We start from the raw sequence: 12,968 nt of genomic DNA on the forward strand, positions 1-12,968 counted from the left end.
CACATAGACCTATAGTGGACCAGACCAGAAAAACCACTCTTCACTTATAGCCAACATTCCAAGATGCGGGTATCTCTTAAGGCCAATCTCCTACTCCCTTTTTTCCTGACCGCAATAAATCTCTGTTTAATTAGATTCTCTCCTTCATAGCCCACAATGAGTACTCAACAAACTTTATTTAATAAAATGAGAATTTATTAAATTTTCAACTCTAATAAATAGTCAGCAATGGGCCCCCAAGCCCTGGTAAAAATGAAATGGTCTATGTGACCGTTCAAAAAGAAAACGTTAAACTAGGTTCTTTAGTTACAAAAGTTGAGTCTCTCTCTCTCTCCTTCCCCTCCCCAGCCACCAGCTTACTGCAATCTAAAGGCTTGAAGTGGAATTAATCTTCTTCCCCCACTGAGGTCCCAAAGATACCTTAACCAAACCTGCTCTTAAAAACACAAAGGGCAACTGAAAGCCAAGAAGTTGGTATAAAGAACAGGTAGGATGGTGCTTGTGGCTCATACCTGTAATCCTAGCTACCCAGGAGGCTGAGAGGTGAGGATTGTGGTTTGAAGCCACTCTGGTCAGTAAAGTCTGTGAGACTCTAATTTCCAATTAGCCACTAGAATGCCAGAAGTGGAGCTGTGGCTCAAGTGACAGAGCCAGCCTTGAGCAATAAAAGCCCAGAGATAGAGCCCAGGTCCCGAGTTGGAGCCTCAGTTCTGGCACTCCCCCCCACAAAAAAAAAAAATAATCAGGCTAGATATTTTCCCTATCCACAGAACAAATCCATTGGGAAGGAAACCCTAGCAGAAAGAAGAAGGTCTAGGCACATTCTGGAACTTTCTTTCCCTTTTTTTGAAGATTCAGCGATTTCGAATTCCAGGACGTCTTAGTGTCTTCGGGTTTTTGGTTCCCAGCTAAGAGCAGAGTGGGCAGGAAAGCAAGGCTGAGGTGAAATCCGCGATGAAGAGATGATCAGCCCCGTTCGTCCTGGGTTGCCTGTAGGATTTCATTTTGCAAAGACAGACCGAACTGGGCTGGAAGAACAACCGTTAAGACCTGGGCGAGGAAGCTTCCCATTCATTCCAGACCTGGACGGTGGCTGTTTCGGTTGGGGTTATGGTCAAATTTTGAAAGTTGGGGTTGGACTAATGGGAAACAGCTCCTGAAGTGGGGACTAGAGAGAGGCAGAGCTGAACTCACACAGTGAATGACATCCTCCATGGCCTCTCAGCTTCGCTCCGCCCACCGCGCCGGCCCCGCCCCGCTTCTACCTGTCCCCACTGGTCTCTGCCAACCTATTGTTCATGATGGCAAAGGCGCCCACGCCTCCCGAGAACTCATCATCCAGGGCCTGCGTGCTGGGCTGGTGGGGGCCGCCATTGGCCATCTCTGACAGCTGCTTCTGCAGGATGGCCAGCGAGACCTTGTTGGAGTCCTTCATGGAGATCATCTCCCCCGAGAGGCGACGGCCGTCCGTGTCGCTCTCCGCCACCCCGTCCGTCTCAATGGAGATGTTGCCCTTGCTGCGCACGTTGCCCGGCATCACCACGTTCCGCCTGGACCGCAGGAGTCTCCGCTGGCACTGTTGGAAGCACCGGCCGTCTATCTTCCTCAGGATCCAGTTCACCGTCTGCTTGATCAGGATGGAGATGACGTTGAACAAGGAGTAGATGCAACAGACGCCCGTGAGGATGAAGACGAAGTTGGCGAAGCGGTAGAGGCCCTGGTTGTCATATTGGGCGTTCTGGCTGCTGACCAGGTCCCCAAAGCCAATGGTGCTAAAAGCCACAAAGCAGAAGTAGAGCGAGTCGAAGTAGCTCCAGCCTTCCATAGGAGTGTAGAGGGCCGATGCTCCGCAGGAGATGAGCACCGAGGCCGAGCACAGGATCAGCATGACATAGTACACCGAGGGCTTCCAGCCCGCCAGGCTGTCCGCCTCGCCCTTCCTGGGGGCCTTCAGGCTGTCGTGGGGCAGCGCTCCCCGTCTGCGCAGCTGGCGCTGCCGGCAGGACCTCATGATGTAGGCGATGACGGTGATGAGACGCTCCAGGAAGAGGTTGAAGAAGAGAATGGTGCTGGCACACCCGATGAGGCCGTAGAAGATCAGGAAGATCTTCCCTCCGACTGTCGCCGGGGTCGTCATTCCAAACCCTGAAGGGGACAAAAAAAATCAGAAGAGAGTCAGAGAGGGTTGGCATGTGGACGAGTGGAGGGCATGGCTTTGATGATTAGCACGAAAGACCTGAAGCAATTGTCATAAAAAAAAAACCCAACCCAGTCTTGCCCTTTCTGACAAAGAGAGGGGAGCGCCCCACCTCTGTTGCCACCAGTGCCTACTGGTGCTGCTCTGCGCACCGAGCCCCGCTGCTGTAAGCCCATATGCTACGAATCTATACGCGGAAAAAGAAATCTCTTTCTTGGGCCAGGAAGGGCCGGGGGGGGGGTAAGAGGGGGGGGAATGGCTCAGTGCTGCAAATGCAGCTGGATTTCAGCTTCCTCGTCCCCTCTTGAATGGCATGCAACCTAAACATCACATGCAGCAGACCTTGTTCAGAGACAGAGGCTCCTGCAAAAACAAAAAAGGCTTTATAGATCCATCAGAATGCATGCATTCCACAAACACATAGAGAGCTGGATGGATCTGGTTCATGTCCTCACACAGGTCTGGCTCATGATCTGCTAGAGGAAGTTCAGGGTTTGATGGGAGGTGCCAAGGGGGAGCCCCCTCACAAGTGGGGCTCTAGGAAGACCCCACAGGGAGAGCTGAAGGTGAAGATGTGTGTGTATTAGTTGGGGTATAGTGGAAGTGATCCAGACTGGAAACATATGCCAGTATAGGTAACCGTGAGAAATCACCCATGATCTTCTCAGTTTAGACAAAACTCTTTGGGGGTGACAACAGAGGTGTGGAGTGTTACAAGTTGATGAAACATAAAATGTCTCTCAATTTCCGCTTACTTTGTTTTTCTACCTAAGTACACAGACATGTAGCTAAAATTATATCTTGTAAGACTGTGTGTGTCATTAAGAAAATATAGATAAACTTGGGTGCAGTGGTATATCCCTCTAACACTAGCACTTGGGGAACTGAGGAAAGGATGAAGGTATATTGAGTTGAAGCCCAGCCTGGGGTATATAGTGAGACCCTACCACAAGACAAGATAAAAAAATAAAATGTGCCAGGCACGGGTGGCTCACGCATGTAATCCTAGCTACTCAGGAGGCTGAGATCTGAGGGTAGTTGTTCAAAGCCAGCCCAAGCAGGAAAGTCCCTGCGAGACTCATCCCTAATTAGCCACTCAAAATCTGGAAGTGGAACTGTGGCTCAGAGTGGTAGAGCACTAGCCTAAAAAAGAACTCAGGGACAGCACCAAGGCCCTGAGGAGTTCAAGCCCTACAACCAACAAAAAGCCAAACAAACAAACAATAAGCAAAATCACCAGAAATGTAAAACAGACCATTGATACACATGGCATTTGTCAGAAGGGGCTGGGAGGTCAGCCCACTCCCACTGGAGGGACCCCGATTCTTCCAGCAAATGACACAATGCATGGCAACTGTCTGGTTTGTTAAAGGACTGGCCTTAGTGGGAAAAAAAAGGAGGGGCGGGGAGCTGAGCAGGCAGGCATCCTTGGAATCAGTTTCTTATTCAGATCAAATCTGCTTTTTCACCACACTTTCCTCTATTTTTAAGTTTACTTTCTTTAGTGGCTCTCTTTACTGGGATCTAAAGGACTCATCCATTCTCCCTTCCTGAAGGTCCCTCTTTATCCTCAAGCCAGACCTTTCCTTGTGGCTGAAGCTCAGCCAGTGGATGTCATGTTACAGCTTGAGATGTATGAGCCTGTGGGATTAGGACCAGTCTGTCGGTCTCCTGAGGTTGAGCCAACCCCTCCAGATGCGCTTCTGTAGGAACATCCAGCTCCCCAATTAAATCCCTTCACGCCAAGAGCTACATTTGGGTAGGAAGTGAACAGCTCGGAACTAGAAGAAAGGAAGTTCCTGAGTTCAGCTTTTTGCTGGATGGAGTGGAATGGGAGGGATGCTTTGGTAAAGAAGGATTGAGAGACAGAAAGCAATCCATTAGGAGTTGGTTGGGGTTTTGGTGGTAGAAAGAACTAAGTCAGACCATCATCTCTCCTTTGGGAATTCCTTTTTTTTTTCTTTGTCCTGGCACTGGGGGTTGAATTAGGTATTTTATACTCTTGATAGGCTTTTTTTGCTTGAAGCTGGTACTCTATTACTTGAGCCACAGCTCTACTTCCAGCTTTTTGGTGGTTAGTTGGAGATAAGAGTCTCATAGACTTTTCTATCTGGGCTGGCTTTGAACCACAATCCCCAGATGTCAGCTTCCTGAGTAGCTAGGATTATAGGTAGGAGCCTATAATCACAGCGCTCTGGTTCCTTTGGGAATCCTTATTGTCAAAATCAAAGTGCCCTCAGCCCTGGAAGTGCAATTTTTTTTTTTTTTGTCGGTCGTGGGGCTTGAACTCTGGGCCTGGGCGCTGTCCCTCAGCTCTTGAGCTGTCCCTCAGCTCTTCAGCTCAAGGCGAGTGCTCTACCACTTGAGCTACAGCGCCACTTCCGGTTTTCTGGTGGTTTATTGGAGATAGAGTCTCACAGTCTCTCCTGCCCGGGCTGGCTTTGAACCGTGATCCTCAGATCTCAGCCTCCTGAGTAGCTAGGATTACAGGCATGAGCCACCAGCGCCCGGCTTGGAAGTGCAATTTTATAAAGTTTTATAAAGAATTTTGCTGTCTGTTCTCCTGTTAGGTTCCTTAATTCCAACTTCCAAGCTTAAGCTGCAATTGAGATTGTTGAAGTTGTGGAGAATTAAGTATAATAGCTAAGCTGAAAACAATGGTTTTGCGTGTTTTTTAAACCCAGTATAATTAGTTCCTCACTATCTGAGCAATTTGAGTTCTCTGCTCCAGTGAACTGTTGGAACCAAGAGAGCTTGCAAAATTTACCCATCTAGGGAGGCAGCAAAGTGAAGGCCTGGAGGCGTCACAACTCCAAAGCTGTGAGACCAGAGAGCATCACTGCTCCTGTTACCAAACACAGCCAGCGATGGACAGCAAAGGAGAAACACTCATCCAGGCCATCTGCTAACCTTATAATATCCCAGAAACTGGAAAAAGTTCGTGAAAATGAAGAAGATTCAGAAACAATCAGTGAAAGGCGTCAGTGGCTTTATAAAAAGAGAGACCCAGCTGGGCCCGCTAGCTCAGGCCTGTAATCCTAGCTACTCAGGAGGCCGAGATCTGAGGACTGAGGTTTGAAGCCCGCCTAGACATTGAAGCCCATGAAACTCATCTCCTATTAACTACCAAGAAAGTGGAAATGGGACTGTGGCTCAAGTGGTAGAGCACTAGCTTTGGGCAAAAAAGCTCAGCCCCGAGGCCCTGAGTTCAAGCCTCAGGAGATGTGTGTGTGTGTGTGTGTGTGTGAGAGAGAGAGAGAGAGAGAGAGAGAGAGAGAGAGAGAGAGAGAGAGAGAAAGAGAAAGAGAAAGAAAGAGAGAGAGAGGAGGCCAGATGAGGGCCATTTGCTCCCTTCTCTCCCCATATGATCTGCACACCTCAACCCGTCTGTAACAAGGCCACCGACAGATGCAGCCTTGCAACCTTGGATCTCTACAACTGTGTAAGACAAAGTAAGCCTCTTTATTCATACTGTTACCTAGCCTCAAGTATTTTGTTATAACAATGAAACCCGACTGCTGTACTGGGAAAGGAGTACTGCCAATAGAGTAGTATTTCTAGTATGTGATACCCCTTCTGGCAGAAGGAGAGGAGCCTATAAAAGCTAAGTAACTTCCTAAAGTCATACAGCTGGAATTGCAACCTAGCTTGATTATGCTGAGTGCAAGCCACTTTCATGTCTACAAGCCATTAGTAGAATTGAGGGAAGGAAATAAATTGGGCATTCAGAGTTCCATGCTTTATATAGACACCCAGACTACAGTGACCACCAAATCAGGTACCAGCATCATAAGAAATTAGCTGTTATTTGAAGCTGAAAACCTACAACAGTTTTTTTTACTTATTAAAATATACACTTCTTCTTGGAGGAACACAAAAATGCAATGCCTATATGCCTCTGATCATATAAAATAGTATTTATTGAAATGAATTCCAGGAAATGGAAATAAGTGGCTTTTTTCTTTTTTCTTTGCTGTTTTTTCTTTTCTTTTTTGTCTTGTTTGTTCAACTATCTGTCTTTGGGAGGGTGGGGGGGACACAGAAATGGAGAGACAAAGGGTGAACAAGTGCAGCAGTGATACTAGACATCAGGTTGAAAATGAACTATACAACTTGTGGGTGGGGGTGGGAGGGAAATACTGGGAGAGAGCAGGGGAATGGGTGACATTGTCCAAAAAGAAATGCACCCTTCACCTGACTTACATAACTGTAACCTCTCTGTACACTGCCTTTATAATAAAAAGATAAAAAAATAAAATACATATTGCTGAATGTATGGAGTGTCTGTTCAAATCATATAATTAAATCAATCTAAAGCCTGTTCACCTCATGCATTTCCATCTCTTTCTTAGGTGCAATAAATGAAACAAATTGTCACGGGTGGTGCTGTGAATATATAATTCATTCCCTGTGCTTTAAGCCTGGAAGGGTAGAGCGCTCGCCTTGAGCTGAAGAGCTGAGGGACAGCGCCCAGGCCCAGAGTTCAAGCCCCACGACTGACCAAAAAAAAAAAAAGAAAAGCCTGGAAGGATCTGATTTATGTTCAACCCCAAGTCTGGGAGCAGCTGAGCTGCGTGAGGTCCAAGGACACAGAGATGTTGGTTTGGAGGTCAGTGAAGGTCATGTCTATTTTGGATATGTTAATTTAAGATATGTCTTCAGGCAGCTTCTCATTCCAATCCAGGCTCCCTGGTACTGTGGGAGGAAGCCACCAGGAACTCAAGGTCAAAGTTGACTCTATGGAGCCCTTCATTAAGACCAAAGTTTGAGGAAGGGCAAAGTCTAGAGTCTCTCAGACTTTTAGCTGCTTGTTTTTCCCCCCAACGTGAATAATGGTGAAAAAATGAAATATATGATTTTTCAAATAGACATAAAGATGAGAGAGTAGAATAAGTAAACCCTTATTTCCCAAATTCAGACATGACCAACATTTTGCCAGTTACCTTACTCATCTTTCCATTATTGTGACAAAATGGCTGAGAGAAATCAAAGAGAGAACAAAGAGAGAACAAAGGTTATTTGGTTCACACAGTTCAGCGATTTCCATCTGCAGTTGTTTGGTCTGTGGCTCTGGGGCATGTGAACTGGCAGTATATCAATGGCGGGAGGTGTGGTGAAGGAAGATGCTTCATGGTAGCCAGGAAATGAAGAGAAGTGAAAGCAAGAGCTGTGGTCCCAGTCTCCTTCAAGGGCCTATCCCCCGTAGCCCAACTTCCTCCCAGTAGAAGCACAGTAGGGCCACCTCCTAGTAGTACCACAGATCGGAGACCAAGGCTCTAACACAACCTCGGGGGCTACTCCAGATCCAAACTACAGCATACATCATGTTTCTCCTACTCCAACACCCCCCTTTTTGTGCCTACTCTGGGGCTTGAACTCAGGGCCTGGGCACTGTCCCTGAGCATCCTTTGCTTAAGTGCCACTCTACTACTTGAGCCACAATCCCACTTCCTTTTTTTTTGTAATAGTGAGATAAGCATCTCATATACTTTTCCTGCCCCTGCCTAGGCTGACTTCAAACTGTGATCCTTAGATCTCAGCCTCCTGAATAGCAAGGATTACAGGCATGTATAACCAGCGGCCAGCAACCCCACCCCTTTTCATTACTAGAGTATTCTAAAGTACATCTCAACAGAATACCACTTCATTCATTAATAAAGACGTACCCGAGGCTGATAAGGACTTGATTTTGCCAGGATAACCACTGTGCCATCAGCACCCCGAGGGAAGGCACTGATCATTCCTTAGCATGAATGCTGCCTGGCCCCTGCTCAACTTCCTCAGCCATGTCCTGTCCTAGCTCATTTGTATGAATCAGGATTCCAACAAGGTGCGCATTTTGTGTGTCTCTTCTGTTCTTTTCTCTCTCAAATTTCTCATGCCTTAATTTGTTGGATAAATGTGTCCTGTAGGCTTTAATCAGAATATTTACAGAAGCAATTATGGGGACTGGGGGCGAGGGAGGGGAGGACTGTGCATAATGAGAGTGTTCTCAGAAATCGACACAAATTATCTGTAAGCAATTTGGAGATAATGGCTTAAAAAATGACTCTCTCTTTCTCTCTCTCCCCCCCTCAAAGAATATTGCCCTCTCCCCTAAATAATCAGACATCAGACATGTGACTATATATAAGGAAGCTCACCATGAGTTCTGGTTTGGATCTGAAATGTCCAATAGCTCCAAAGGCCATGTAAGGAAGGCCTGGTTGCTAGCCAATGGTGTTACTGGGAGAGAGTAGACACACTAGGAGGCAAGGCTTGGTGGAAAGGAGTGCCATAGGGGTGGAGGGGAGAGGGTTGTGCTTTGTGGGGACCCTGGTCTTTTCCCTCACCATCTCACTTTGCTTCCTAGACACACGCTCTGCTGTGTTGCCCCAGTTCTGTATATTCTGTTTTGGTTTAGCATATATTAGTTGTCCAAGGGAAGGAGGGTCATTGTTTCTGTTTTAATCCTGGAAACCTTCAGGAACCTTAATGTCAAATGACAAGGGAATAACTAAATGGAACAGCCATTTAAATCAGTTCTAAAGCCACCAAAGTGACTGTCTCTGAACTGTCCTATCTCTAAACTTCAGGGCCCATAGGATAGGACATCCTCCCCATGACTAAGTCACCATTAAGACATGCTGTGATTTGGCTGTGCTGAAAGCATTTTAATGCCTGTGCTATCTATAGCTACACTGATATATTTTCTGAAGTTGATTCCTTCATCCTACAAATATTGAATGAAGATGCCCCACGGCTAGGCCTGAGTTGGTCTGAAGACAACAGTGATTCTGCTTATTTCCCCTTAGTATCTTCTACAGTTAGGAAGAACTCTTTAAATATATAATGCAAATATCTGCGAAGTCCGAGTTTTCTGAAGAGAACATTTAAAGATGGAGGATTACTATACAAGGTCATGTGTTCAAGGTCAAGAAGGACTTCCTCTGACAGATCACCACTCAGCTGTGGGGGGGGGCAGGCATTTCTGATACAGTTAAATGAGGTTTCTCAGACTGTGTAAGGTCGGGGGCGGGGCAGAGAGCAGCAGCTAGGAGACAGATTCTTCCCTCCAGGGGCTTCTAATTTGGTCCAGGAAATACAGCCCTAGAAACTACACCCAGGTTGTAATTTGTTTTTGCAGGTCTTGGGACTTGGGAACTCAAGGCCTGGGCTCTGTGGTTGAGCATCTTTGTGCTCAAGGCTAACATTCTACACCACTTGAGCTACAGCGCCACTTCTGGCTTTTTCTGAGTAGTTTATTGGAGCTAAGAGTCTCATAGACTTTCCTGCCTGCGCTGGCTTTGAACTGTGATCTTCAGATCTCAGCCTCCTGAGTAGTTAGTATTACAGGTGTGAGCCATGGAGCCCAGCTGACACCCAGGTTTATAAAGTCAAGTGAATCTCTTCTCAGGATCTCTTGCAGATGCTGTAAAAGACAAAGTAGTTCGGTCAAACTTGAGGGAGGATAGATCTGTGTGCACTTCTACTTACAGCTTCAAATAAACAGCTTGAGGGTGGTAGAAGAAAATGCAGATCGCCTACTGAACTGCAGTGAGGAAATAATTCCTCCAGGAATTTGTTAAGCCTGCACTTGCCAGGACTTACCCAAAGGGAATTTACTTCAGAAGGTGGAGTAGGTCAAGAAAACCAATGTGTGTGTGTGTGTGCGTGCACACATACATGTGCCAGTTAATGGAGCTTGAACTAAGGGCCTAGGTAAAGTCTCTTGGCTTGTCCTTTTTCACACAAAGCTGGCATTTTACTACTTGAGCCACACCTCCATTTCCAGCTTTTTACTGGCTCATTGGAGACGAGAGTCTCACAAACTTTCCTGACTGGGCTGGCTTCAAATCACCATCTTCAGATCTCAGCCTCCAAAATAGCTAGGATCACAGCCATCGTCGCCAGGCTCCAGACTCACATTGTAAACCAGGACCCATATTGATTGTGAGGCCAGTGCCAGCTACCAGCTCAGGTCAGGGAGCTGGGAAAGAGACAGGGTTGGTTTGTAGAAGGTGATAACCAAATCTGCTCAGGGAAGATTTTAGAGCCAGTGTTCTACCACTGAGCTATATTCTCCATCCCTTACTTGAAGAATAAATTTACCGGTGACATTTCTCAACGAACAAAGATGCCAGGGGCTGATTCAAAGTAGCAAGGGAGCGGGGGTGGAGGGCGGAGAGCCGTATATCCACTCAGGTTTGGTTTTGGTTTTCAGCAGTTACAGCCATGGGTGCAGAAGTTTCCAGATCTTCCTACAGTGAAGGATATTTTTGGAATTTAATATTCTTAAGGTTATGACTCCCCTATCATTTTAATAACTGTAAGGCATCTTCGACAAAAGATGATGAAATCTTCGAAGAGATCAAACTATCTTCCAGGTAACTTCTGCACGACAGGGGGCTTCCAGCTCTTTCACCAGAGGTAGTTTATGAGTGGGAGAAAACACACAGATTATCACTATTTCTAACTAGACAAGCTGACAACCGGGAGGTGACAGAGTCTTTAAATTATGCACTTTGCTATGAATGGCGGGTCACATTGGTTATTCCTATAGTCCCAGAGTCTTAAGCACTGGCCTCCTGGGATGAGACTGCACCAGCTGCTGAGGAGAAAGTTTTAAAAATTCATTTCCCCGAGGGAGACACTGAATCACAGGGACATCTAGCTCCAGCTTCATTCCCCCACCCCCTCCCAAACATTTGCTAGTATTGTTGCTGGAACCCATAAACGCTGTCATGATTTCTGACTCTGCCTTTGTTGAAGGCGGTGGAGGTAATCACGTGGTGTACTTATCTCCAGGCTTCTTCACTTTTAAATCTTGAAACTACTCCTTAAAAGCAAGCAGATATAATTATGCTCTCTTCTGAACCAAATTGCCCTCCCCCGGACTCCGAAGAGATGGTCCCATTAGGTGAAATGCTACCATCACAGGAGTACAAGCCTGAGCCAACTCGCCCTGCTTCCTTCCACAAGAGGGAGAGAAAAATCTGGCCCTGAGGCACTTTGAGTTAGTGTGAAGGACTGCCGGGCAATGTCTTGTCATTCTACCTGCCTTTTCCAATCGTCTGGTGCTTTGGACAGGGATGGAGACCCCGGATCACCTGCAGTGTACACAGAAGGTGAGGCTGAGCTCTTCAGCTCACCTGGCTTGGATCTCTGCCCCACCCGGCTCTCCCCCCTCCATCACCCCAGTCAGTCACTTAAGCCCCTTTGGGGGACTCAGAGCTCCCAGAAATCCAGCCTGAAAGGCAAAGACCTACCAAACACGGATGGTTCTTTCACTTGTATGACTTAATTTGTGTAGATGATGCTGAAGCAAGCAGGAAGGGAGAGCCCAGGAGTGAAAAGAAATGGCCACGTCATTAAGCTTTGGAATAGATGTTTCACATACAGCGTCATTGCATGCGCTGTCCATGCCTATTCCCTATCACTCAGCACCCTTCTACTGCACTGTCAACTCCACTGCATTCTCCACAGTGTCCTAGACATGGGGGACTAACTCTCTTTTTGGTGTGACAGTGGATCAAAGGTCTCTTCAGAAAATTGTTTTCCTTCCCTTTCCTCTCTTCTGCTTCTTTCTTCCCTCCCTTTTGTTCTCTTTTCCTTCCTCTCTCTCCCTCCTTCTCCCCTTCCTCTTCTCTTTCTCCCTTTCCCTGTCCCTCTTTTATTTTTGATGGTACTGGGGTTTGAACTCAGGGAATTATGCTTGCCAGACAGATGCTCTACCACTGGGCCATGATGTCAGCCCTTTTTCTTATATTGGTTGTGTGTGTGTGGGGGGGGAGGTTTGTGGGGCCTGAACTCTGGGCCTGGGTGCTGTCCTTCAATTCTTCAGCTCAAGGCAAGCGCTCTACCACTTGAGCTACAGTGCCACTTCTGGTTTTCTGGTGGTTTATTGGAGATAAGAGTCTCAGGGACTTTCCTGCCTGGGCTGGCTTTGAACCATGATCCTCAGATCTCAGCCTCCTGAGTAGCTAGGATTACAGGTGTGATTATACCTGCACCCGGCTGTATTGGTTATTTTTAACATAAGGCTTCACTTCCACCTAGGCAGGTGACTGGACTATGACTCCCCTCCCCCCTTTTTGGCTTACTACTATAGCTGGGGTGACAGGCACTTACCGTCATGTCCAACTTCTTCTATTGAGACAGTCTTAGGGACTTTTCTGCCCACACTGGCCTCAAACCATAATCCTCTTGCTCTTAGCTTCCTACATAGCTAGGATTATCAGTATGAGCCACCAGCACCTGGCTTCCTTCCATTTCTTTAGTGCTAAAGACATATACAACTTCAAATTTCATTCTTTTTAGAGGCACTGTCTGGACTGGTATCTAAATGAATCATTGTTCTGTAATAAACCAATCTTCAAGGGAGTTCTTTTGGGGCCATCTCTTTAAAATGTTTAATTTTTGATACTATTAGTTCCAGAAAGAAATTACATCTTTCCTTTTGCCCAAAGCCAGTGAGAAGCCCATTTAAAAAGGCATTATGATGTTTGTAGTAAATAGGATACACATAATTTCACTGCCAGAGAAAATGATGGAAACAATTCTCGTGTGGTATATTAGCTAGTCACAGGGAAAGAATGAATTAGCACTCATTTTTTTCACTGTGAAGACAATGACCTCAAATGCTTCTATGAACCTAGAGCTGATAATACAAATGCCAGAGTCTTTAGTGAGTTACTTAGAAACAGCAGAAGCTGGACGCTGGTGGCTCATGCCACCAGCTACTCAAGAGGCTGAGATCTGAGGAATCTGGTTCAAAGCCAGCTCATGCAGG

The 12,968-nt window shown here is 46.5% G+C and overlaps 1 protein-coding gene across 1 annotated transcript in view; it reads right to left on the reverse strand.

Moving 5' to 3' along the window:
* Positions 1-1,261: 1,261 nt before the first annotated feature.
* The window catches only part of Kcnk13 (potassium channel, two pore domain subfamily K, member 13), a 64,249-nt gene continuing 52,542 nt past the window's right edge, over positions 1,262-12,968 (reverse strand). Inside the window, exon 2 of the mRNA XM_013014789.1 lies at positions 1,262-2,145. Coding sequence (XP_012870243.1) covers positions 1,262-2,145 — 884 coding nt within the window. The remainder of the gene's footprint in view (positions 2,146-12,968) is intronic.

The sequence above is a fragment of the Dipodomys ordii genome, unplaced genomic scaffold (assembly GCF_000151885.1).
Source record: "Dipodomys ordii isolate 6190 unplaced genomic scaffold, Dord_2.0 Scaffold2, whole genome shotgun sequence".
NCBI lineage: Eukaryota > Metazoa > Chordata > Mammalia > Rodentia > Heteromyidae > Dipodomys > Dipodomys ordii.